General features: G+C 31.6%; 1 protein-coding gene across 9 annotated transcripts in view; it reads right to left on the bottom strand.

Annotated features, from left to right (window-relative positions):
• The window catches only part of Ocrl (Oculocerebrorenal syndrome of Lowe), a 162,724-nt gene that overhangs the window by 26,532 nt on the left and 109,703 nt on the right, over nt 1-26,489 (bottom strand). For all 9 annotated transcript variants that reach the window (XR_013021788.1, XM_076483029.1, XM_076483033.1 and 6 more), the window contains 5 exons: nt 18,198-18,333; nt 17,713-17,823; nt 11,517-11,585; nt 11,145-11,241; nt 599-728 (listed from right to left, as the gene is read on the bottom strand). Coding sequence is in view for 8 of the 9 variants with exons in the window: in XM_076483029.1 (XP_076339144.1) it covers nt 599-728; nt 11,145-11,241; nt 11,517-11,585; nt 17,713-17,823; nt 18,198-18,333 (543 nt within the window). In the remaining variant the exon portion in view is untranslated. The remainder of the gene's footprint in view (nt 1-598; nt 729-11,144; nt 11,242-11,516; nt 11,586-17,712; nt 17,824-18,197; nt 18,334-26,489) is intronic.

Genomic DNA, 26,489 nt, shown 5'->3' with positions numbered 1-26,489 from the left:
AAATAATTGCAACATTTAATACCACTGACTATGATAAAACAACCTAAAAAAATTAAATGAAGCATGGTTAAGGACTGAAAGATCAGCACATAATATAGGTAATGGCAAAAATACAATCCTTTAGAGTGAAACAATCTAAAAAAAGTGAGTCATTACTCTCCAGAAAATCAGAAGAAGCATCTAGTAAGTTAGAATGCACAGAACAACTGACAAAAAATATATCAAAGTAGAAATGATAAAACTGAGTATGTAAACCACAAATATAAAAAAAATGATATTTTTAAAAACGTTTATGCTCAGTGTAAGAAATGCAATAAAAATACTCTTCAAACCAAGGTTAATGGTTTTCTCCACTTACACAAAACAGCATTAATTTCTTTGAACAGGATAATGCTACTTTTTAACTAATTAATATAGTTATTTTTAAGAAATTTCTCACCTTTTTCAGGTACAATGTCATGCATAATAGTTTACTGAGATATGCAAACTGAAATAAAGTTATTTAATTTGAATGAAATGCAGTGAACACAGTTTGGATCACAAACCAAAACTTAAAGTATAAACTAATATAAATAAGTTGTAAGAAGTTGCCCAAAAGGATATAAAAAGATCTTTTCCACCTTCTAGGTGTAACACAAGGATATCATCTAGAGTATCTTGCTTGGAGTTCAACTTGAATGCTGTTCGTTTATCAACATACACTTCTAACTCAACATCACATTTCTCCCCTGTAATGATAAAAAATATATTAAATTTCATCATTTCTCATATACCAACAAAATAATCATAAAATGTAATTTTAAAGAATGAATCAGCAGGTCATGAAAGTAAAAAGGTTCTGTTCCAAATTATTGTATTTTGTTTTGAAAGTGGTGTTTTTCCATTCTATTGATTTATTTATTGTTTTGCAAAGGTTGAGAATAAGTTACACTGACTTCTTGATCAATATGAAATGTGTTGTAATTGATTTTTAAATATGAGTAAATTTGAAGATAAAAGAGAGAAGAAAAGTGTGGTATACTAATGTTTCCTACCCCTGTTATTTAAATTTTCTCTAAATATTATGTATGTAGGTCTTAATATAGAATGTAAATTAGATATATCCCTAGATTCATCTCAACCTAGTTACCTACTGTGTTGAGTCACTCAACTACACTTTTTCATGCACTTTCTTCTGGGAAAGATTTCTGTAAAGTAGAGCATACTGTATAGAAATAGTCAATGCTATTTATTTTTGCTAGCAAATCAGGTAATACCTCAAAGATACAACATTCCTTATTTTGTAGTGAGAATGACCATCATTTGTTGTTTTACATACACAAGGTCATGTTCTCAGTTTGGCACAGACGATGAATGATATGACATGTTAACATTGATACTGATTTAGTTAAATAATAGTCATTGTCTGAGATATCCGCAGTAAAGATGCTACAAGATATGTCTTTGATTATGTTTGTTTTAACCAAAGACTACTTCAATGTGTGGTAAATTGTGTTCATTCGTTTTTTTTCTCTTCAAACTCAGCCAAGATTAAGGTTCACTCTCTAATATATTTTCTGTGAAAACCTATCAATCTGAGGTTCCTATTGGTTACTCTGGGAAATCGGTGCAGTTGAAATGATAAACATGAAATAAGCCCATAAGTTGGCAGAAACTGCAGCATCCTTTTCTCAAATAGGAAACAAAAGAAGACATGAAACTAAGGAGTATCAAGAAACAAAGATTCTACTCCAAAATGATGACACTACTGTGGAAAACTTTTTTACATTCACTACTAAATAGTATGTTCCTGATTCTGTCAATCCAAGAAACATCAGAGATGGGTGCAATTCCTCTATACTTATGTTAGTCCATGAGTGTACGATTCAGTATGAACACATTTATAAAGGAACATACCATAAAGATGAACCTGCAAGTAGTCTTGTGGAACACTTCATCGCATCAACGAGTGTTATAGAGCTATTAGTTTATACAGTGCAGATTATAGGAAACATTACACTAGGACAGACACCATTCACCACAGAGTGAGATCCAAATAATGTGCTAAAAAAGGCCAGTGAAAAGAAAGCATTAACAAAAATCATTTATTCACTCATATATAAACCAAAGAGTATAGGAATAACAGGATGAAGATGATATCTGGTCAAGAAAGAAAGTGCAAGGTGATGGAAATAGAGAGATACACACATGAGAAGAATGGTCCACATGACTACTTAAATGATCCCCCCCCCAAAACAAAGACAACATAAATAAGCAACCAAAGACAGAGAGAGAGGATACATGAAAGAGTTAACAGGATTCAGGAGACAAGAAAATATGGGCATAACAAATAAGTTGATGAATCCATCCATAGAGGATGTTGAACACATGAAATGAATGAGATGGATAAACAATCTGATGCAAGAGCATGAATAGAGTTCTGTTAGCCACATAACATCTTAGAAATTTGACTAGTGTTATGTATTACAATCTCAAATAGCCTTTATAAAACTGACTTAAATTGTGTATAAAGATTTAGAAGTTAAATACATGTTAATATGTATCCAATTTATAATATTTGCCCAAACGATTGATACACTTTTCTTTTTTAATACAAGCACATTTTAAAATAGAAACAATAATACAATTTACAGTAATGGTTATTACAGATAGTGTCTGTATACAAAATTTGTAAAAGTTTCAAACAATATAAAGTCTTCTTTTCAGCCTCGAACTTCCTTGCTGTTTTATTGAGGGTTCACAATGAGATAATTTTGAATTAATGTAGGTTCAATTCACTTAACTAGCCAGCTCTGTATTCCTCTTATTTCACCAGCAAAATAAAGAAGTAATTCCACCACTGAAGTTGTGCAACATTTTCATAAATGTACTAACATCCAATGTTAAACGGGTCTGTAATGTTCAAAATTTAATGTTCAAGAGTTTCTTGTAATTTCAGCCTGCACAACAATATTGACAATACACTACTGTTTACATAAACACATATATTGTTGATTATTATATTTGACAATCTTCTACAACTTTAGTAAACAGGTAGGAATTTCACAATACAGATTTAGCAGCACAAGTTATGTACATTTCTAAACATAAATGTAACTTAAGCAAATAGTAAATCTGTCACACCAGACACAGGAATTGATCTGGATCAGAATGTGAATAGAAATGGGAATGAAGAGCAGGGAAAAAGGAATAAAGATAAAATTACCACTACAAACTGCAAAGGTCCCAGGGATGAATAAATAATCAGTATAAGAGAAAACATAACTGTAGCAGTCAAGGGGGTAATCAACATCTAGAGTGAACACTTCCAGCTACTGATGCACAAAAGCCAACAGGAGAAAGAAATAGGCCTCCACTGAGGGGTGAAACAGGGAACAGGAAATAAAACGACATTAAAGATGACACTGAGAACCCAAACTAGCAAGGGTGTGTGATGAGGAGGATGGCAGATACAAACAGACTGAAACAAAAAGGCAATAATATAAGAGCTGAAGATATGAAGGAAATGGGAAAAAACAACAAAAGGTAGAGGATAATGATGCTTAAGAATTGACAACACTAGAAAAAAAGAAACTTTGTTTAAACAACCAGATAAAGAAGTTGGAGTAATGATATATGGAAGAAGGGAAGAAGGGAAGAATCCATGGCAGGGAAACCAATGGCAAAAACACCCTATAATCACTGGTAACACCACCAAGGGCAAGAGATGGACTGTGTGGGAAAATAAAAGGATGCTCCTCATGGTGAGGTAGAAACATGGTCTTTGTATATTAAAATGGGTAAAAAACCTAAACATCCAGCAAAAAAATGTAGGAGACTCTAGTGAGCATGAAAGGAAAGGCACAAAAATGATAAAAATGTTCCACATGGAAGAGAGCAACGGAGATGTGGAGGTATCAGATACATCAAATTTTGTTATCTAAGAACCAGGAGTAAAAGTCCATTGAAGGTAGAGGTAAAACTTCACAGTTAACTGGAGAATCTCCATATAAAGGTTAAAACTGAAGAAACTAGAATGAGTGACTAACCCCAATCTTTCTTTATGCAAACTACAAAATATAAAAATAAAAGCCTTGTTTAGTAGGAACAACTATAGTGTATGTAAAGAGAGGATTCTGAACCACCTGGCTCGAACTGGAAACCAAGCAGAAAGGAAGAGGACCAGAAGGGAGATAACAGAGATGATGGAGAAGATAACACAATGGTGGAAAATTAATCCCATGAAAAAAGCATAGAGGGATTAGAGTCAAAACATGAAAGAGGAGGAGAAAATCAATCTGTGGATTAACCAGAATGGGATTCAACTGTTGATGAGAAACAAAAGAAAGAGCTATGCAACTATTTGGCAAAATGCTCATCAGGAGAATGAAAAAAAAAAAAAACTGCATTCAGTTCTTCAGTGAAAAGGTTAGGAGATGTGTCATAAGACAAAAGTTGAACCTACCTCTGACATTAAGTTTAAAAAGGGGAAAATCTCAGCATGACAACAGTTCAATAATGAGCCTGCACAACAAAAGAATGTGAAGGAAAACGTCTGTCCAAATCCTTTTTTTTGAATTCAAATTTCTTGTGAAGGAGAGAATTGGTTGTCTACAGTAAAAAATGTTGAACCTGAAGCCAATGTAAATGGTATTTTGTCACTAGTAGTACTGGAAACAGTAAAGACTATGACTTAAAAATGAGAATATGTAATACCATGGTTGATTACCAGTGGATAAGTGGGTATAGCACACCATAAAAAGTAATGAATTGAAGAACTAAAAATATTAAGTAAATGCAAACTAAAGAGGTAAAAATTGTTATAACTGCAATTAAAAATTGATGTTCCAAAAAAAAGAGCAATGAAGCTTAACTTAAATAAATCAAAAAGGCATGTTAGATTGCTCAACACTGTTATATCAAATCAAGTAGTGGAGATTGGGTTTAACTACATAGAGGAAATCAGCTGCAATTGGAAAGTGTGTTGCACTTCTGCTGGTAGAGGACTGTTGCATGCTCATTTGCCCACATGATGTTAGGTGCAAATTTCATGGCTAGTGCCAAGGAAAAAATTATTTAACAGAGAGCATTCAAGTCAAAAAATTGCTGTTATAGTGAAAGGAGGTTAGTGATCCTTACAGGAATTGATTATGTCATAAACTGGAACCTACTATCATATTAATCTTACTGTTTCCATGCTTCAATGAATTTATGCCTTTGATAATTCACATGGCAAAGCTACACAAGACTGAAGCCATGCTTTATTCTGTTTTGCATAAAACTGTTGTATACATAATGTTACAATAAACATCACCTTAATTTCCAGAATGCTCATGTCATTATGACTGGACTATATAATGTTTTTCCAAAGTTTGTGCTCAAGAATAAAACGATTTTGCTTTCATTTAATTTGTTTATGTGCGTTTTGTCAGTGGGGTCCTTCTTGTTCAATTAGAATTATCATAATTCATCATAAGTCTGAGACAACCTTTACAAATTATCCTCTGCAAAGTGAAATCTTACAGCAAAACATAAAGATTAGCTATACCTAAATAAATTATAAATGGATGGTACCAAAAGAACTATTGTATCAACAAAAATACTTTTTCTGAGAAATTTCCAACAGATTTACAAATTGAACCTTCAGTTGGAAGCCTAACAAATTATCAGCATATATTATTACTGAACTTATTGAAAGTGGGATTTAAATTCCTATACTATGTAATCCATGGAGATGAGAATATTTAGCATCCATTGTATGACCAACTGTACATGTTTCTGAGAGGAAACCAAAGCCATCCAATCTTTCAGACATATGATGGCACAACAAGTCTAGTGAGAAGGTGAGATGAAATTGCTAGTCCAAAACATATAGTGCACACCTGAAACTATAAATTCCCAAGAACAAAATGTAGGTAATGATAAAAACACAGTTCAATCTGAAGGCTAAAATAAGAAACTTTTCATTTAAAGAGCTTGTTCTATTCCATAAATTCAGAAACATAATTAACTTTATACATGATCAGTGAAAAACAATGACAAGCATAATTCCCTGGAAAAGACCTAAGAAACAGAAAGTTACCTCTTCAAAACCTTTGGTCTAAAAATATCATGCACAACAAATAAAATTCTAGCTTAAGGTAATGAATTAATTTGTTCAAAGAGACTAACGCAAATGAATAATCAATAAGCAAAAAATATTGGTTTGAGTCCTCATCCTTAAACAACAAAATCTATTAAACCCTGAACACAAAGTGATAGAGAAAAAAAAGTATACCCAAATTAACCCTTTCCAGAACACAGAGCACTTTTCATGTGCATGCCTTCACATCAATTTTCAAAATTTAAGTAAAAACAATAACTCTTATTCTATTTTAAAAATTGCTCATTAGGAAATAGTTTAAAACTTTGTCATTTTGTGTAATTCACAAATAAAAATTTTAAAAGTGTTCAAACTAACATTTTGCACAGCTCTGAGGAGTCTTACCTATAAAAGATTGCACTTATAGAAAGTATTGTTAGAACTTTTCTGTCCATCCCAAAGTATCATTTTTTATGTATTACAAAGCAAATGACCCTTGGGAATACAATAGGCTACATCATGTTTCTTTCATAATTTTCCTTCTTTGTTTGAAGTTATATTATTACAATACCTTGATCTCAGCCTCTCATGTTGTCACAGTACATGATCTGAACAACAAAGAAAAGCTGAAAAAGCACTGGATATAACAGATTATAAATTACTTATGCCTTTGTAAGGTCAATAAGATGGTGAAAGATGTAACTTAGAGTTTCATGGGAATGTGAATAGTGTAACTCTGGTAGACACATTTAACAGAATCTGTTAAAAACTTTCTAATACTAATGAGCAAACCTTACACCTAGAAATTCTATAAACTTCCTTTTAGGTCAGCATTTCCCAAAGTGCTCAATATTGTCACCATGGGGTCAACAACACTGCACAGGAGGTGAACAAAGACTGAGGGGTCATTAGCCCTATTCATGCACTTGTTAAAGCCCAAACATCTCAATGAGAAAATTAAAACCTCATGATGAATAAAAATTGATTATATATATTAAGCTTTCCTGACTATGAAATTTCATTTATAATTTATATTTTAAGAAACTGGAGGTTGATGACAACTTTATAGCTTCATCACGCAGCTGAAAACCCAAAAAGGTTTGAGAAACCATGGAAGTTTTCTTTGAATTATGTTGTAACTGGTTGAAATCTCCAGAAATTTTCTTCTATAACAATATATCAAGTAAGTCCAGTTAAGATTAAAGAGTATGGTAGGTAACAAAAAACTCAAATCTTCAATTATTGAGCATTATTGTTGAGTTTACTGCACTGAAACAATGCACATACATAATTTGTACTGAAAATATACTATATTTATTAGTTATAAATTTATCTTAACTAAGAATGTTGTTAGCAAATGTACTGATCTAAAGCCATTTTGTCACCAACAAATCCTAATACTGTTGTTTTTAAATTTATAGCCACATAACTAGCAAAATAATGGATCAAAAGAAGTATGTTAATGAATATCATTCACCCTGAAATAAACTGTATGTTCATTGAGACTGACTATATGTATATTAAATGGAAATTTTGTGATAAATTTTAATGAAACAATGAAAACTTGAAATGAAAAAAAATTTATTTTTTTTTTTTGTTTTTGTTTCTTCAAAGTAATCTTACAATAACATTTTGAAATTACAGCAAAACTAAATCAAATTATGTAAAACTTTTACAACCAAAACTAGACAATTTTTTTATAAATTTATTCAATGTTTCATGCACTTTGGTAAGGTGTATTACTATGAAAAAACAAAACTAAAATCAAGGGATATCAGTAACACTCCTCTGGTCCAGGATAGTTAATCAATTCTAGTGTCATATTGCACTACATCAAAAAGTACAATATATTTCTTCATACTAAAAGTCTTCAATTAAGAAATTATACTGGAAACAAGACTGAATTTTAAAGAAGATTAAACAAAAAACAAAACACTCATAAAATGTAGTAGGTCTACAATAAAACTAATATACTATTACAATGTAATACCAGTGTATGAACAAGTGTCAAGAACATGTAATCTTGGTGAAGTGCTTGTTCAAGAAACACATCATTTTAATACATTAGCAAATTAACAACTGATTTGCAAACATACTAATATTTATTGTAGAAAAGATGCTACATGTTTTGAAACAGTACTGTAGTATATCTTCTATAATAAGTATCATTGTGTTTGTTGTGTATCTAGATAAAACAGAGTAAACCTTAGAGTAATGGAATAGATCAAAAGAATATCAGAAAACTAAAGATATTAGCAAATAATTCTGAATTTTCTGATTTCAACTGAGTCTGAAAAAGAAAGATTAAGCTCATGAGAAATGATAAAGCTCACTATATCATACACTCAATATCCATAAACAGAAAAAAAAAATTAATAGAAAGTTTGAATGATTAATTATTTGTAAAATTGCTATAAGTAGTATCCAAAACATAAATGCTGAAACAAAAAGTACACAAATAGGATACTAGTTGGACAGATTATAAAATGATTTTCATTAAATATTTTAGTACTCTTGTTCATTTACTTTTTATATTATACCTGTATACACATTATATACCTTATCTTTAGAAACTGTTCAATAACTATTCATTGATATGTAGTGCCATCTCTTGGACTGTATTGGATTGAAAAGGCATTTAAGAATGTGCATATGTTTACTCATGAAAAAAAATCTGTATATATATTTATTGGAATATTGAAAGATGATACCCACAGACCAGTCAAGCAAATTGGAGAAATCTTGTAATGACAGTCTGATGTGATCAGGTTGGTAACTAGTAGATGAAAAAGCTGCTGTTTTCAAAATGTTTTAATTGTTATACCAGAAATATTTATGATTTTTTAACATACTATTAGTATATATGTACATAATATATTGTAATCAATACTCTAAATGGTCATTTTTTTCCTTAGGAACTCAATAAGGTGGTTTCTCAGCATGTGAATTATTTGGAAACCTTGTTGATCCCTACTATTAAGTATTACTGTAATCCATAATAACACTAAATCCTCAGGACACATACTCCACCTACATCATTGTTCTTGAACTGTAGTAAAACATAAGAAAAGTCATAACCTTGAGATATAATCTCACCTAGCATTATAGGATACATTCTGTCTAACTTGTTGCATAACATACATTCCTGCAGCAACAAAATCCCTTGGCAGAACAGTTATTAACTACTGAAGAATAACAAATGACAAAGGTAGCTAGAACAAAATTAACTGAAGTGGTTTATTTACCATGTGTTATGTGATACCTGCACATATATAGAACAAAGATTAAATTTAGGATAATACAATATTATAATAAGATAAAAGTACAAAGTTTATTTATACACCATATTACAAAAATAATTTGTTAACTTACTACCATGGTAGAGTGCTTTCTTTATTAATCTTTTCCTGTCTAAAGTTTGGTTCATGAAGAAAACTACTCTATCATAACAAATTCAGGTTCAAAATTATCCTTGAAAGTAAATGTAACCATATGTGACCAAAATGAATGGAGTGTATGAATTACTTGACAGGAAAAGTCAAATTGTTACATAACAGAAATTTCAAAAAATAAGACCAAATAGCAGATAGTAGAAAGCAAATCAGAAAGAAGAGACCAAGCAAATTAAGTACCAATTATTTTGAGGCAAGGCTCCCTATTATTTGAATACATACACACAAATTCCACAAGTAAGTTGATTTGATTTCTTGAGAATTTTAAACTCCTAAGAAATTATTATATTTTTGAAACATTTTACACTATTTTCAAATGACTCTTCAAAAAATGATAAATATAATTTTATAAAATGCCACGTATGACATACAGATATGGAATATAATCGAAGGTTGGACACAGTTAATTCATATGAGATGTTATACGATGATGCTTGACCAAGAAAGAAAATGTACATGTCAAGTACAAACTAAGATGTATTCCAGATGCTATTGGAAATCAGCTGTTTACATTATCTATAAACTGACATCACCACAATAGAGAGAAAGCTATAATAAATTTTGTATTACCTTAATTTGAAACTGGACAAAACTACAAGGAAATCAGAGACTCTGGACAGAACTTTGGACAAAGAGAAATACATGGCTGTCAATTTACCATCTTCACCCATAACCAATTATTGAATTAGTTTGATTTATTTCTGAGAATTATGATAAGTGGATAAAATTAAACCAATTAACTAACAGATCAAATTGCAAGTTAGATGTGTGCACTAATTGGAGAATTGTAAAACTACCAAAGAAATTTATATAAAAATGCATATTTTATGGATAACAGTCTCCTGATTTGTATCAAGATGCTGAACAACCTGCAGCTGGTTGAAGAAAATTGATTCTGCCTGATCTAAGTTTGCACTAGCCCAGAACAACATTGAAGACATCTAGTCTACAAGAAAGCATTAACATCTCCTGCTCAAGCTCCATCTGATTGATTATTGCTATTTATCTCTCAGTCAAATGATGTAGTTAGAAGTTGAATGTATACTGTTTAATATTAATGAATTAAAATAATATTTGTATGAGCAGTTTTCAATTAATGTTTTAATTGATAATTTCTGGTAATATTTAAGTAATTTAGTAATTTTAACAGTGAAACTGTTCAAGATGGGTTCAGTAATCTCAACATAGTCAAATATTCTGTATTAAAGTGTTTTTTGTTTTTGCATCTCAATCTCTGAGTCAATTCTTTATTCTCACTGTAAACTTCCTCAAGTTAGTGATTTCTCTACTTAATTTAATACTGTGAACATGGATTTTAAATAAATATCTTTTAACTGAATTAGGTCAAACTCCAAATGATTAACCCACATAGTATCTATGTTTACATATTAATAACTTCAAAAGATTAAATACAATACAATCTCCTCTCCTCTTGCTTTCTTTCTTATTACTGCACATAAATTGAAAATAACAACTTTCAAAAGTTATACATTTCAAGTTGCAACCTGAACACTGGGTTAAGAAGAGATTCATCAAAATATTGCTAATAGTAATCACAGCAAATATATATTTTAAACTTTTTTGATTGATGATCAATCATACGACATCCATATTTCCATTCATTTTCTTACCTGGCATAATAAAAGACATGTATGGCTTGATGTTGAGCCAATCTTTACAATACCTTGTGTCATTCAGTTTCTTAATAAATTCAAACTGTACAGGAACCTTAAAACGTTTGGAAAAATAAATATATAAATATTTAAAATGCCCATATATGTATAATGTTCAAGCTTCTTACTCTCCTTGTATTTTATTTTTACTTATGCAGAGAGAGAAACATTTAAAACTTTAATCAAACTCTTTTAAAAGCAGGTAAGTATTTAATGTAAAATCAGGTTCTTAAATGCAAGCAAAAATTCTCAATCATTTCACACTAGAACATATTAACAGAATAATCATTGTTAATACCCACATTTAAAAAGAAATAAACATTGTTTTACCTGGCCTGTATTGGCAATAGTAAGGAAGCGAGAAACTGGTTCAATAAAAGTCACTCTTTCAAAATGAACCTAGAAATATTAAGTTAATAATTACATATTTTTGCTGTGATCAATAAAAAATAAAACATTTTACAAAAACTGTTAAAACCTTTATCTTAAATTATTAGACATGAAGAAAAAAGCCAATTTACAATCAAAAGCCCTGTACTTATCACTGTTTCAGAGAATATTAAAAATAAATTTTTTCTCACTCAAAACTTACAGCAAAAGTGAAATAAGATACTAAAGAGGATTGGATACATTAAAACAGTTTTGAATATATAAATCAACAAGTTATGTGAAAATCATACCCAATCTCATGTCAAAGTTAAACAACATATATCAGATTTACATTTTGTAGAGAGCATGAAGCCATCAAGAATTTATTACCTTGGGACAGGTATGTAACATCTCTTTCCTATGCAAGATATTCATACACTAAGATAATATTGATGAGTGTAGAGTAAAGATTTAAAATTTTCAGCACAGTATATCTCTTTAATTTGACAACATTGAAAAACAAAAGAATATAGATCAACTTGAGTCACAAATACCAGAGATCAGCAATGAGTCAAACCCCAGCAGTAACTAGCAAAATAAGATGACCTGTAACAGGTGAGAATCCACAAACATACAGATAGGTGGCAAAAGACATCCATGTGTCCTAAACAACAGCACCCAACTAATCGAGAATAATCCATGTTTGTAAAAGCAACACAAGTTACTTCTATGGCATATTCATTAAATTATCACATAATCAGAAAATGAAATGAGTATTCATGTTATTCCATACAAAATAAATAACCTACAGATTTCTGTGCAATTGGACTGTTGAACAGAGCTCTTGAAAAACATTATTTTTGTACACTTGATGGATTATGAGGGGTGCATGCTGCAGGGCTACTGTCAAGAAGTATGGTCATAAGACGGAGCAATATGGACGGTAACAATGTGGTGAGTCTCCAGAAATATTTTAATATAATAATTTAATACAATGTCAGTAAGTCATAAATAATGAAACAATATCATCAACAATATCAATTAATTCAGATTATTGTAAATTTTATACTTCATAAAAATAACATTTCAGGAATAATTCTGGTTGAAAGCAGAGCTCCACTTCAAGAGTTTTGATAGTAAGCAAAAGACCATGTGGACATTGAAGGTTAATATTTTCTAACACTGAAAATGTATTTCCAATAGATACACTCTATATGTGCAATTTTCTGCTTCCCATTAGACTTTGAGGCTCCCACCTAAACTTACATGTTCCTGCATAGTACTGCTGCACTATAGCAGACAAATGAGCATGCAACAACCCTCCATTAATAGAAGTGCAACACATCCTTTTAGCACAGCTTATTCCTTCTATACTGATTATTAGCTCATCACTTGGAGATAAGGCAAGAAAAAATGCACTACAAGTTGGAAGTGTGAGAAGAGGAATCTATTGGAAATACATTTTCAGTAATGTAAAACATTAACTTATAATATGATACCTTACCCCTACCCATATTACCTAGAATTTCACACTAAAGTGGTATAGAGACCAGTGCAACAGTTACCTGGAAGAGCCACTTTTAGACAGCGAATGAATAGAATTTGTGGAGTACAACAAGCAATACAGTGAAAGTAGACAGGCATGCTGCACTCTTTAATTATAAAGCATATTTTTCACTAGTAATGTGTGCCATGAAATCAGGTGCAAAAGAAGAAAGTTCAGAAGCTGAGTATGGTAAATGGGCATGCTGTATGGTGTGGTGTAGATAGGGTTTATCAGATCATAAATGGTGGGTCAACTTAAGTCCAAAACTATGCAGCAATGAGTATTTTTCATTCACTCTGTGGAAGGAGAATGATGCCAGCCATCTTCATTTCCATACTATGAAGCAGAAGAGAAAAAAAGCTTATGTTCTATCATCCAAGGTAGTGTTCATGTGTGATAATTCTGTTCATCTATAACACCAGATATCCTGGCAACAGTAGGGTGGGAGTAAACAAACATAGTGGGTAAACTCCAGTCCAAAACTGGTCAGCATCAGGAATGTTTTGTCTTGTTCAGAGTAGTAAGAGATTCTCTACTAACTGTGAGTGAAGACATATTGACTGTTTATGTACCAGACCAATACCAAACAACCCATGAACCAACAACAGACAGATGGGGGAAAACCAGCTGGAAGAGTGAATTTTTTGCTGTTTTGAGGAAGGAGGATAGTTTACACCATCTACACCAATAGAACACAACCAGCTTACTCTCTACTGAGTGAAATTGATCATACCCAGGAGGATGTCTCTATGGCAAGTACTGTGTGCCAAATACACTGAAAGGTTTTCTCATGGACCCACACCAGATAAAGTAGCAGTAACATAAACTTGTGAGTTCATAATGTAGAAAGGAAGAAAAAAATAAAAAGCCTTCCACAAACCAAGTACAGGCAACAGAGAAAGTGTTGTCAACAACCGAAGTATTAATCACTGGAATGAACAAAAAGAGACAGGTCTGCATATGCAAGTGCCAAACTGCAAAGTGATGATTGAGTAACCAGTAATGAGTGAGTCAGATGTTTTAGAAGGATGTGTTGCTTTCATATTGGTGGTGGGTTTTCACATGCACATTTGCATGCTACAACACAACAAGACAATGCTGAAACACACAAATTTGGGTGGGAGCTTCAAGACTAGAGGTGAATAAAAACTGAGAATATATAAGACAGCATAAAACAGAGGAAAGCTAATATGTAAGTGAATGTAAGGTATCAAACAAGAATATGCTAGAGAAATAATTGATTTGAAATATTATTTTACAAACCACTTATTTAAAATACAAAACACACTTGCAATCAGGAATGAAGTTTTCATCAAAGCTACCTGAATAAAATTTAATTCAGGATGCATTTTGTATACTCTTAAACTCTTCTCAGTGCATAGCATTTCTTTGCTATCTGCATTTCATAAGATTTTGAAGAGTTTAAAAGTGATGAATACAACTAAAAATTTGTAAGAAGCTGTTTCAAATTTAGATATTTTTGCATTTTAATAATGCGATTATTTAGTATAAAAATAAAATTTTGAATATAATTAAAACATCTAAAATGTTGTACAAGTTAAAGTGTGAGAAGTTCAATGTGTCTATGTTCTTAGAAGATCCTGCACAAGTCATTTATAAATCCTCAAATTATCAGTTAAGCTGAAAAAGATATCATCATGAAATTTGAAGTTTTAGTTACTTCTAAAAATTTGATTGTGTAGAATACTCATAGTTTTAAACAATTGTTACAGAAATAAAAATGTATACCAACAGGTGATGAACATGTTTCATTTGATAACAGTTCCTGAAATTTCAGGTTTAGCACTTTCAGCATACTACAGTTTTGACCTGAAGAAAGTTCAAAAGAAACATTTTTGGCTTTAAAACATCTCAGTTCACATGTTAATTAATAATTTTTAAACTGAATAAAGGGAATGGTGTAGTAATTTTAAATAAAATACATTAATAAATTTAACTGTTTTAAATGATATAATTAAATTTAACAGATTAGAATTGGATCCTACAGTTAGAAAAGAGAGATTTAAAAAAAATTATTTGTTGAAAATAGAAAAGAAGATTTGGCATTAGACTTCACTTATAAAGAAATTAGACCAGATGGTTCTCATTATGGAATATTTTATGGGTTATCTGAAGTACATACATTAAGTTGTCCCATTGTGTTAAGTATAGGTACATTCAGTTGTAAGTTAGCAGGATGTTTGTTAGGTTTCTTTATAATCTCATGTAACTAATGAATTTATGTTAAAAATTTTTTTTGAATTTTCAAAAGATGTATCTAAACTGGTTCCTGATGAACCAGTCTACAATGCCAGTCTTTACACTAAGTCCTTATATACAAATTTATAATTAAATGAAATAAATGAATTATTTAGTAACTTAATTTTTCAAAATTCTGATGTTGTTAGGGGTATAACAAGACCTGTTTTTATAAAACTATTACACTTTGTTACTAAAAAGAAAAATTTTGTTTTTCACTGGTTGTCATTATGAACAATTTGACAGACATCTATAAATTCAAGTGTTGCACCATTTTTGACTAATTTATCTTTATGTTATTACAAAAAGAAGTGGTTAAAATTATGTGGAAAAGTTTAAATTATTATATTATAGAAAATATGTTGATGATACAATTGTAGGTTTTAAGAATAATTCTGATATTCAAGAATTCAAATTCATCCGAACAAACAACATAAAAGTATTAGAATTACAACTGAAGAACAAACGGCTAATAGTTTACATTTCTTAGTTATGTATTATGATTCATCTTAGACAAGCCCCCAATTTATGTTACATACTACTATAAAATAGTCTAAAACTGAGTTAAATTTTAATTTAAGTTTAGAAGTTAAATGAATATAGAGATATCAGACTTAATATGTTTGCAACAAGATTGATACACACAACTTTCTTTTTTAACACAAACATTTTAATATACAAACAACAATAAAATTTATAATAATGGGTATTACAAATAATGATTTATATACCAAAGTTTTATAAAGTTACAAACAATAATGAGTCTTCCATCTATTCTGAAACAGAATATTTTATTGATGGTACATAATGAATGAATTAATTTCAAGTTGATATCAGTACAGCTCACTTATCAGGTAGCTAGCTATCTCTTGCTGATCATACAAGTGTTTTCATAATGTCCAATGACAATCCATTGAATTTAAATAATTTGTAGTGTTCAAAATCTATAAACGTTCCTTCAGAAGTATCTGCAGTTTCCCGATCAATAAGTGTTAATCACAGTTATATCTTCCAAGGTTTATATTATGCCAACTGTACTAAACCAACAATATATACTATCTCTCAATGCATTAAGTTATAAACATTAAGGTGAGGTTCTAGAAATTTCAGTTGGTCCAACAATAAGTTAATGCTTTTGTAGATTGTAAAACATATGTTGTTCATCCTGACACTCAAAAATCTTCCACAAATTTAGGGAATAGGTGGGAAATTTGCACTACGTATTTAATAGTGTAAGTTACATGCATTTCTAAATATATATTTAATTAAAACAAACATTATTAAAATAAATATATAATAGTAAATTAATTACACATACCAAGATTGTTTATTTAAATAGAAATGTTTACACTAAGTGTTATCAAAAGCCAACTTTCACACAACAATATTTTCATTTTGATAGTTTTATCTTTTTGAACTTAAAAGGAAGCTAATTCACAATTTAATTCATCAGGTTTATAAAATGGCTAGTTCCTCTTCCTCTTTCCATGTAGAAATACAAAATATAAAGGATGTGTCAAAGAAAACTAGTTTTCCAATAAAATTAATTGAGAGTGTTATCAGGAATTATTTAAAAGCTTTGTACACCCTAAAAATGAGTAAACAGGTTGAAAATAAATAAACAGTTTACTGCCTTTTACCATTTACTGGTAATCATTCTATAGAATTAAGAAAAAAAAATCTATTATTAATACAATGTACCCACATATTAAATTTAGAACTGTCTTTAAATTGATGTTTCATTTAAGTAATTATTTTATGTATAAAAACAGGATATCTATAATGCATCACTCTTACATCATATATAAATATACATGTTCAAAGTGTAGTTTTGACTACGTGAGCTCTACATTTTCTGAGCTCACATATTAATGAGCATGTGCAAAATACAGCATATAACTAATCTCCATCCCTCACCACTACTTATAGGACTGTGACACAAATTTCATATCAAAACACTTTAATGTCTTTGGGAATGCAAATAGCAAATAAATGCTACACAAAAAGGAATGTTTGTGGATATACAAGATGCATCCTAAATTAAATGCTAATTAATGCTATCTACATAGATGAGAACTAAAAGTATACTTGGTAATTAACATAATTAATTACATGATTCAAACTAGTTTACTTATAATGGTAGAAATGCAATGTTGCATTAGTTAAATAAATTCACTATTAACAACTATAGCAGCCATAAATTATGAATCACAACTAGCAGTAATGTTTGATAAATAATAGTTCTAAATGTAGTTAGAGTCACATCTAATGTCAAAATGTGGCAATATACTACAGCAGCATAATGTATAAAAATAACATTTTCAAGAAACTAACCAAATGATATATATTTACCTCCATTTTATCAACAGTGACTTGGGGAAGAAATTCATTTTCTAGTTTGTCAAGCTTTTTCATAACTTCCTCATAAATCTTTCTGTACTTGATGTTATCTACAACTTTAATCTAAAATGGGAAAGAGATGAAAATAATACTTATATATATATATATACCTTTGATTATTTTCATAAAAAATAGAAATACTTGAAATGATTTCTTTCTGATTTAATAGATAAAAGAAGGCAATTTTGTTTTCCTACTTTTATCAAAGAAAAACATTTTTTTTAGCAATACATAACAGTAATTATAGTCTCTCATAACAAACATTTTTTATCTAATAACAAAGTTTTTTTTTTATTTTCTATCTTAGCTACATTTAGTTGGAATTCAAATAACTAATAATTTTACTAGACTTGTGAAACAGCTGTACATTAATATTTGTTAAACTTTCAAAAATAAAACTCATTTTCTTTATACATATTTGTTTATACTACACTTACTCCAGCTTCAAACACAGAACTGACAGGTTTGTGATCACTAATCATCAGAGAAGGGTGACTTCTGTAACAAAGCTGATTTATATGTTCTCCTTTCCACAAAATTCTGTCACACCATGCAGGAGGACGGTTCTTCTCACTGATACAAAATCCCAAATTTAAAATAGATAAACCCCAAACTTATAAAATAAAAACCAAAATATCAAATCTTATCTTAGTTGATATAAACAAGTAATTCAATTAAGGTACAGCAAATATACTATAGCTAATAGAGACTATGTAACATTATCCTAAGAGTCAATATGTTACATGAAAAGTTAAGCTGATAAAGAATATATCTTTCATTTATATATGTATTGAGATTACTTTACATGGAAATATATAGTAGATATATTTTACACAGATATACTTTAATGTCTTTGGGAGTGAAATTGCAAAGAAATGCTACACAATAAGGAAAGTTTGTGTATATACAAGATATATCCTGAATTAAATGTTAATTAATGATACCTACATAGATGAGAACTAAAAGTATACTTGATAATTAACACAGTTAATTACACTATTCATCAAACTAGCTTACTTATGATGACTTAAATGCAAGGTCAAATGTCAAATCTTAATCTTATGAATGACAAGTTAAAAGTAGATAAACCAAAGATGTTCTATCTTATCTCATAATCTTAGATGATAGAGACCATATCATACACAGCAATGTTATCCGATAGACTATCTTACATGAGTATTTTGAATGATATAAAGTAGGTTATACTAGAGTACATGATTACATTTTACATCAGTATCCAAGGTGACAAAAGTTACCTCTATCAGAAATATCAAGTGAGAGCTTATATCTTATATGAATATCCTAGAAGTTAGAAGCTATATGTTGTATGGAAATTTTAGCTGACAGAGGCTATATGTTTCATGGAAATCCTAGCTTATACACAAACAGGTATAGATATCTTAGCTGATAGAAACTATATTTTGTATGGATATTCTAGTTAATTGTAGCAATATATTTTATATGGATATCCTAGCTGATAAAGACTATGGTTTATATAATAATCTCTATGTCTTGTACAGAGAACCAAATTTTGTATAAAATAGTCTCTATATTTTATAGAAAAATTATAGCTGATAAGCTATAATCTTTAAATATAACTTAGTAAACAGAAAGTTTCTCTTATATGTACATAATGCATGATACAGTATATCATATAATAATATCCAAGTTGATAGAGACTGTTTTCCTTACAAAAAAAAATATTTCAAATGACAGATTATATCTTACATGTATATCAAAGCTAATTAGAGGTATAATGAAAGAAATAATAACTTAGGTACATATATTTAGACTTTTATGTTCATGAAAACTAAAATAAAGCACTTTTGTCTTATAAAATATTCATATATCATCAAAGGCTTCCATGACTATACTGTCTTTCAGCTAGTGTTAATAATATATGGTTATCTTGTGTGGTAGATCATATCTTGTGCAGATATTCAATTTGAAAGACCATATATATATTACATAGCCACTCTAGGTGACAGATGTCAAATCTTACTTCAATCTTATGAATGACAAGTTAAAAGTAGATACACCAAAGATGTTCTTTCTTATCTCATTATCTTAGATGATAGAGACCACATCATACACAGAAATGCTAGCTGATAGACTATCTTACATGGTTATTATGGCTGATAGAAAGTAGATTTCACATGGATGTCCTAGATGATTAAGATCACTACTTGCATAGATGCAATAATTGATAGAGACTACATCTTATATAGATATCCTAGATCAAAACCAACAGCTTAGCAGCCCATCAAACTGTTATGTTCAGTTCATCAGTGACCAGGAAAAACTTAGAAATAAATAAACAAACCAAGAACAAAAACAATTTATAAATGTCTTTGACTAGTCTGAGGTTTATATGCTTAATGGTATTTCAAAGCAATAATTAAAATATTAGTCAACAATGAGAAAAATGTATCATGGCTTGATTTAAGTTTATTAATGGTAAACACCAGATACAGTAACAGGTGCAGAATATTACAGAACAAATTCTCAAAGTCAGAGCACTAAAAATAACCTCTGGTTTTGGCCTAATTTTACTTTCTTATTATTTTTCTCTAGTGGTAGGTGATCTTGTTAGAATGCTTCATGAGCTGCCATTTGTACAACCCAGTTCTATGTGATGAAGATTACATCTCACATGAACTTCCTAGCTCATACATACTGCAAATAAACAGAAAAAAACTATATAAGAACTATATCTTATATTAACATCATGGCAATGCCAGGATATTTTAAGGGTTTCCCATTCCTAAGATCAATAACACACATCATCAGTAACTAAGTAATTCATAAATCAGTAGTAGTCCATTACATGATCTTTAGTAAGGCTCATTTAAGATAGAAGAAACAAATTAGCAAGTGAAAGAGGTAGTGAATATAAAATAATAACACAACATTTGGCAGTTTCTACTATCAAAGTGCTGCTAAAACTCAGAAGGTGAGTCATTCACATCTGATGACCTACCCCCTCCTCCTCCTCCGATCACTGATAAAAATTCTGGGATATCCTAGATGATAAAGGCTATTTGTTTCATAAGTTTCTTGATAGGAGAGTATATCTTATATGTACATTATCATAAATAGAGATTATTATACTCCTATCTCTCATACAGAAACATAAACTGATGTACTAAACCTTTGAACAATGTTCTAGATACAGAGCCTATTATGCACAAACCATTATCACTTTCTAGCAGATAACCAACACTGGAAAAAGTACTGGCCATTACTGATAACTTTTAATTCATTATGGCCTAAAGAGAAAGAATGAAGCAGGCCTGATGTATAATAAATCTAGGAATTCTTTTAGCTCCTCAGTGCCAAATACAGATCTGCAAACTACAGAAATTCACTTTACTGAAAAAGCCTTTCAAAAGACAATGATCATATCATCTACCTTGCCTTATATGAGAAACTAAGCATTACAGTGGGACCAACTTAGAGCATGAAATAAATATAAGTGACTGAATATTTCTATGAGAAAAAGAAATTCTTTGTTTGTATTCAGTATTCACAGCAAGTTCTAGATTGTTTTGAAAGTCAACATATCCTTAAACTGAAAATTTATTTCCAATAATACTTCTTTCCTCTCCACTAACAGTTATTCCTTGACTGTTAAGGTTTATTTTCCTTTGCCTATTTAAGCATTGGTTTTATTTTTTCTTGTTTGTTCCAGTTTTTTACTCTCCAGTTAATTGTACTTGGTGATATCTGTCTCATAGCCCTTTCCACTAACATCAATGCACTCTATATTCTAGTACTGTATATAAGCACCTCCCTTCACATAATATTGTCACTTTCTTGAGACTGACTCAATTTGAGGTCTCTAATTCCAGCTCTTAGAGGAAAGGAAGGGCAGAAGAATGTTATGAAGGTAAGTGTTATTAGAAATACATTTTCTATTTAAGGAAATGATAACTTATAAAACTTACCTACCACTTCTTGCACTAAAGCTAGAATCCCATATTGATAATGAAAACAGCCTGATGAGGGCATTATCCATACAGAATGTATCTGTTTAAATTATGGGCATGCCAAAAATAATAAAAAAGATCAGCACCCTAGTGGAAGAACCACACAACATACAGAACAGGTATGCTCTTCACCTGGAACCTAAATCGTGCACTGTAGGTAGAATTTGATGTGATCCATTACTACACCACTGGCCACCTTTAAACTAGATAGGCAAGTTCCCATTGTTTGAGTTGGCCATGGCCCCTAAATTCCACTTTGGTGGCTAGAGCATTTGGACAGCAATAAATATATATATTTGTGAGTGGATTTCAACCTTTAGTTGTAGCATGATACATTCTAATCCATCAGAATCACAAGAAAGCAAGCACCACCAACATGGACAAACCTCAAACTGAAGAAGTCCAAATGCAACACACAAAACTCATAATGACAAGATTCTTATGCCATACTCAACCTGAAGAAGCAGAACTCATCCAATCTGGAATTATGAAAATTCATTCTCACTTACCAGCTGTATGGGCACGGTAAAGCCAACCAATCAAGGTTGGGGTGAGACTACTCTGCATTCAGAATTGTGAGGAGACAATGGACCCTCTTCTATAAACAATGTACTGAACTAATATTGATAAAAAAAGAAGAGCCATGATCAACCCATGGACAGCAACAAATGCAATCCAATATCACAAGTAGGTTGGTGCCCCTCCTATGAATGTCTGAAAAAAAAAAAGTCCAGGTAGGAGGGCCCATAACTTTGCTCTCTTCCCTCAGAGTAGCAGAAAGCCACTTGAACAATTTGGAGGAATAACCTGTGTCCACCACCTCAGTGACTGGAGACCATGTGTAGTAAGAACTCTTTAGTTCAATTTTTAAAATACAGAGAGGGGGGAGGGGGATATGCTGGGGAGTCTTAAGGAAGCATGTTCTGAAAACAGTGCAATAGCTTAACCAAGTTCCCTAAAGTTCTAAAAGGAAATTGACTCTGATTTATGCAATCCACTGATCAGCAGGGATGGGAAGGATCCCCTTATGCTGATAGTGCACAAGTGGCAGTGCTGCTTACTATAGCAATAACACCAGGTCTTTTTCTAGCTGGTCTTACAGACCACCTCATTTCTATAAAACATGTTGCAAATTAAATAAGGTATATTGTATTAATGGTTTTTAGTGTGAATTTGGTTTGATAACATCACACCTGACTTAGTGACACTCCCATGCAGTGGGATCTTCTGAAAAAATAAAAATGGACTCTGGAAAGGACAGAAGAGATGAGATTAGGAATGAAATATTTATCCCTCTTCATTATCTAGTAGATGTGTTTAATATAGCTCCAGGGAGTAGATGAAAAATCTTAGAGAAAGATAGTTCCAGATCATGCAAATGATGTGAGATAAAAGTATTTGAGGAAGTCCACATACCAATCTAAACAATACCCTCCTGTGGGCAATTCAACTGGATCTTCAAGGACATAGAACTGTGATGAATCTGATGGAATGTGACTTGCAGATGTTTTCTTGCCTTAAAAGAGCCCAGCATAGCAATATGAACCAATTTTCATCCACACCCCATCAAGGTGGATATAAATCATGGGAAACTGAAGGGTCACAATGAATAAAAAGTCATTGTATACCACTTCTAAAAGCTTTAATATGGGAAACATAACACTTCAAGGCCTTCACTGAACATAACAAATGATTGAGGTACAATTGCTCACAGAGGTGAGAAACAGCAGTAAAATGAATCATTATAAAGGATTTACTCCCTTTTCTGGCTGTCAGTTTCTTCAATTTGAAAGAACCTGTCTGGGTATAGAAGGATGCAGGCAGAATGATAAAGCGTTTCGTACACATGCAGAATAAACAAGTCTGAAAGGTGATAGATGGTACATAAGGATAAGGGCTCAAACAGATGTTGTGAAAGAGCATCTAACACACCACCTAGTTACCCCAGTTAGGTAACTGAAGTAATCATCTGGGAAAAATAACTCAAAGAATTTTCATCTCTTTAAATATTTGAAAGTAGCAGATAAGGCTGTCTAATGTTGGGTGATTGTGGAACAGGTGGAACCTTTGTCAAAGAGCCAGGTCAAAAATTGAGCTATGGTTGGCATGTCTGGACAAAGTTGGTTTAATCTTCTTGCAATACAACATTGTTGATAAATGTCTATTGTAGGATGACACAGGTACATGGTAACCTTAAAAGTTAAACCCTGATAGTGTGTGAAGAACTGCAAAACCCCCACACATAAAGCTTGAGTTATGGGAACAGAAGGATATAAGACATCAGATAATGGCTGCTTCAACAATGATGGTCAAAGAGGAAGTAGAAGAAGTGGGAACTCCTGAAGGTACTGCAAAAGTGGAAACCAGGGTTGAGCCAGCTAATGTGGTGCTTCTAAAAAATGTGACAAGGGGATTAACTAATCATTGATAGCATTCTGAGTAATAGATAAATCAGTGGGTAGGCATGTAGATGTGATGCAGTTCAGTTCTGTCTAAATGTATCAATTGTCAATGCCCAATAGTGAGGTTCTGGAGATAAAAATGACACTGGTTAAGTGTTATAATGAGTGACAAATGTATCGATCATCAGTGTCCTGAACCAAGAGCAAATTTTATGGAAAAACCCTTGATGAAGCACCCACTCTATCAGAAGAATCTGGATGGGTTGAGAAAATTGATTTTCTACCAAATTCATCATCCCTAGAACATGGAAAGTTAGTAGTAAGATGATACAATGAGAGTTGGTTCAATACAGAAGATCCAAAATTTGAAAACAAAGAGATCTGAACTGAATGTCCCCTTGACAGAAAATGTAAGACACAGCCATGAAATTGTTGAAGTAAAGAATGATAACTTTGCCCCTCAATAAATCCAAACCTTGAACTAATGTGGAGGAAAGACTCATTGTCTGATAATTCCAGGTGCTGGAATTCCTGTTAAGATATGCATCCCATCCATAAAACAAGGTAGAAACACTACAATTTGAGGAGATGTGGGTGGTAAAAACATGAAATGAATGACCAACCATGATGGAAGGATATATAGTACCCATGGAACTATGGTAATAGTTTTCCACACATCCAGAAATTCTAGGAGTTGAGCCCCCACAAAACCAAAAGGCATACGGTAATCACCGCTGCCAGCATTCTGATCCAGTAGCCAAGGAAAGTTGGGAAGCTACTGATGACAGTAATTGAAGCAGATGAACATCAACCTTTGATTCCAAAAATACTGGAGTGGTCATAAAAATCAACAGTTGAAGAAAGAGAAGCTCAAGTAACTTGCAAAGAGTAGCTGCAGGTAGATGAACAGCCTCAAACAATGCATCTTTACCCAACAACATACAAGTCAAGAGACTAAGGAAAATATAGAAGCTGACAACTGAATCAAGATGGACACTAACAGTGGTCCCAACTTATCATCAAATTGATGTGGCAATTGCTGAAAGACTTCTGAAAATATGTGTAGAGATGTTACTCCAATACCATGATTAGGATCACACAAATTCCAGAAAATCATGATTTATTCAGGTTAACCACACACACTGTTCTGAAACCACGCATTTCCATGAGCAGATTTATTTTCTGGGAGTCTAAATATGCTTATACCTATCAGAGGTAGGCTAAAGCACATTATTTTGACAAAAAGACAGAGGACAAGGCATTGCTCTCCTTTAAAGTATCTTTGCTGTAAACCTCCCTGCATGAATCACAATGTCAGGGGTTAAATAGAGAACTAAGTACTTGCCCTTAGACCTTTATGCTATCAAGAAAGTCCCAGAATAAGCAACTAGACAAAGACCCAGAACATCACACACTCAATTTACCAATTAAAGAAAAGGAGCTGGAAGCAGCTGATCAAATTGGCCTCATGAGAACCTAAAAAAGTGAGTGAAGGTGCTGGAAAAAGCAAATCTAAACTCTATCCAGAATGTTCATAACTCCCCACAAGTTCACTCTCAGAGTACAGTTTTTGTACTAAATGCAGTATCCAGACATTCCCACAGAGGAGGTCAGTCCCACTTCTACAGTATATTAGTGAATTTCTCCTGTAGGCTTACTATTAATATACAATGTATTTTTCATAATTTTACCCTCAAGGTTCATAGACACTGTTCTCAGCAAAAGAGATAAGTGCTTAAAAAGTGATGAGGAAGAACATAGCCCTCCAAAGAAAAAGCAGAATTTCAAGTTGATATCTAAGGTTGGCAATATTCAAACTACAATACATGATGAAAATGTCCATACAATTCTTGTCTTTTTGTGTTTCCTTTTCAGAATTCAATATTACACAGATAAATAGAAGGTGAAGTTCCTATGGTAGGTTGGAATGCAAAATCAGCAACAAATGTTGCCCATAAATACCTGAAACAGCCAAAGCTCTGTTCCACATGAGCAACTCTTTAGTTTAGGAGTTGCTTCTGAATCAAGAAGAAACAGGTTTATTTCAGAACATACTTAACAGCTGCTGTTCTCCCATGATAACCTCAGATTACTTTAGTTCGTGTATCAAAAGTAACTTCTTTTAACTTCAGTGAAAAGTCAGCTTGATTCTCTACTAAAAAACGTTTCAAGCAGGACTTTAAAAAAATCCTTTTTATCTACTTGTACTAAAACAATTTTGTAAACATTTACAATGTTCCACTTCTTCAGTACAAAAAAAAATTATGAATAAGAAATATTTTTCACTTGATGCATTCTCTAAATTGACAAATTATTAAGACAGAATGAAGATTTAGAA

Source organism: Tachypleus tridentatus, chromosome 13, assembly GCF_004210375.1.
Source record: "Tachypleus tridentatus isolate NWPU-2018 chromosome 13, ASM421037v1, whole genome shotgun sequence".
NCBI classification, from domain to species: domain Eukaryota; kingdom Metazoa; phylum Arthropoda; class Merostomata; order Xiphosura; family Limulidae; genus Tachypleus; species Tachypleus tridentatus.
This window is presented reverse-complemented; position numbering and strand designations above follow the sequence as displayed.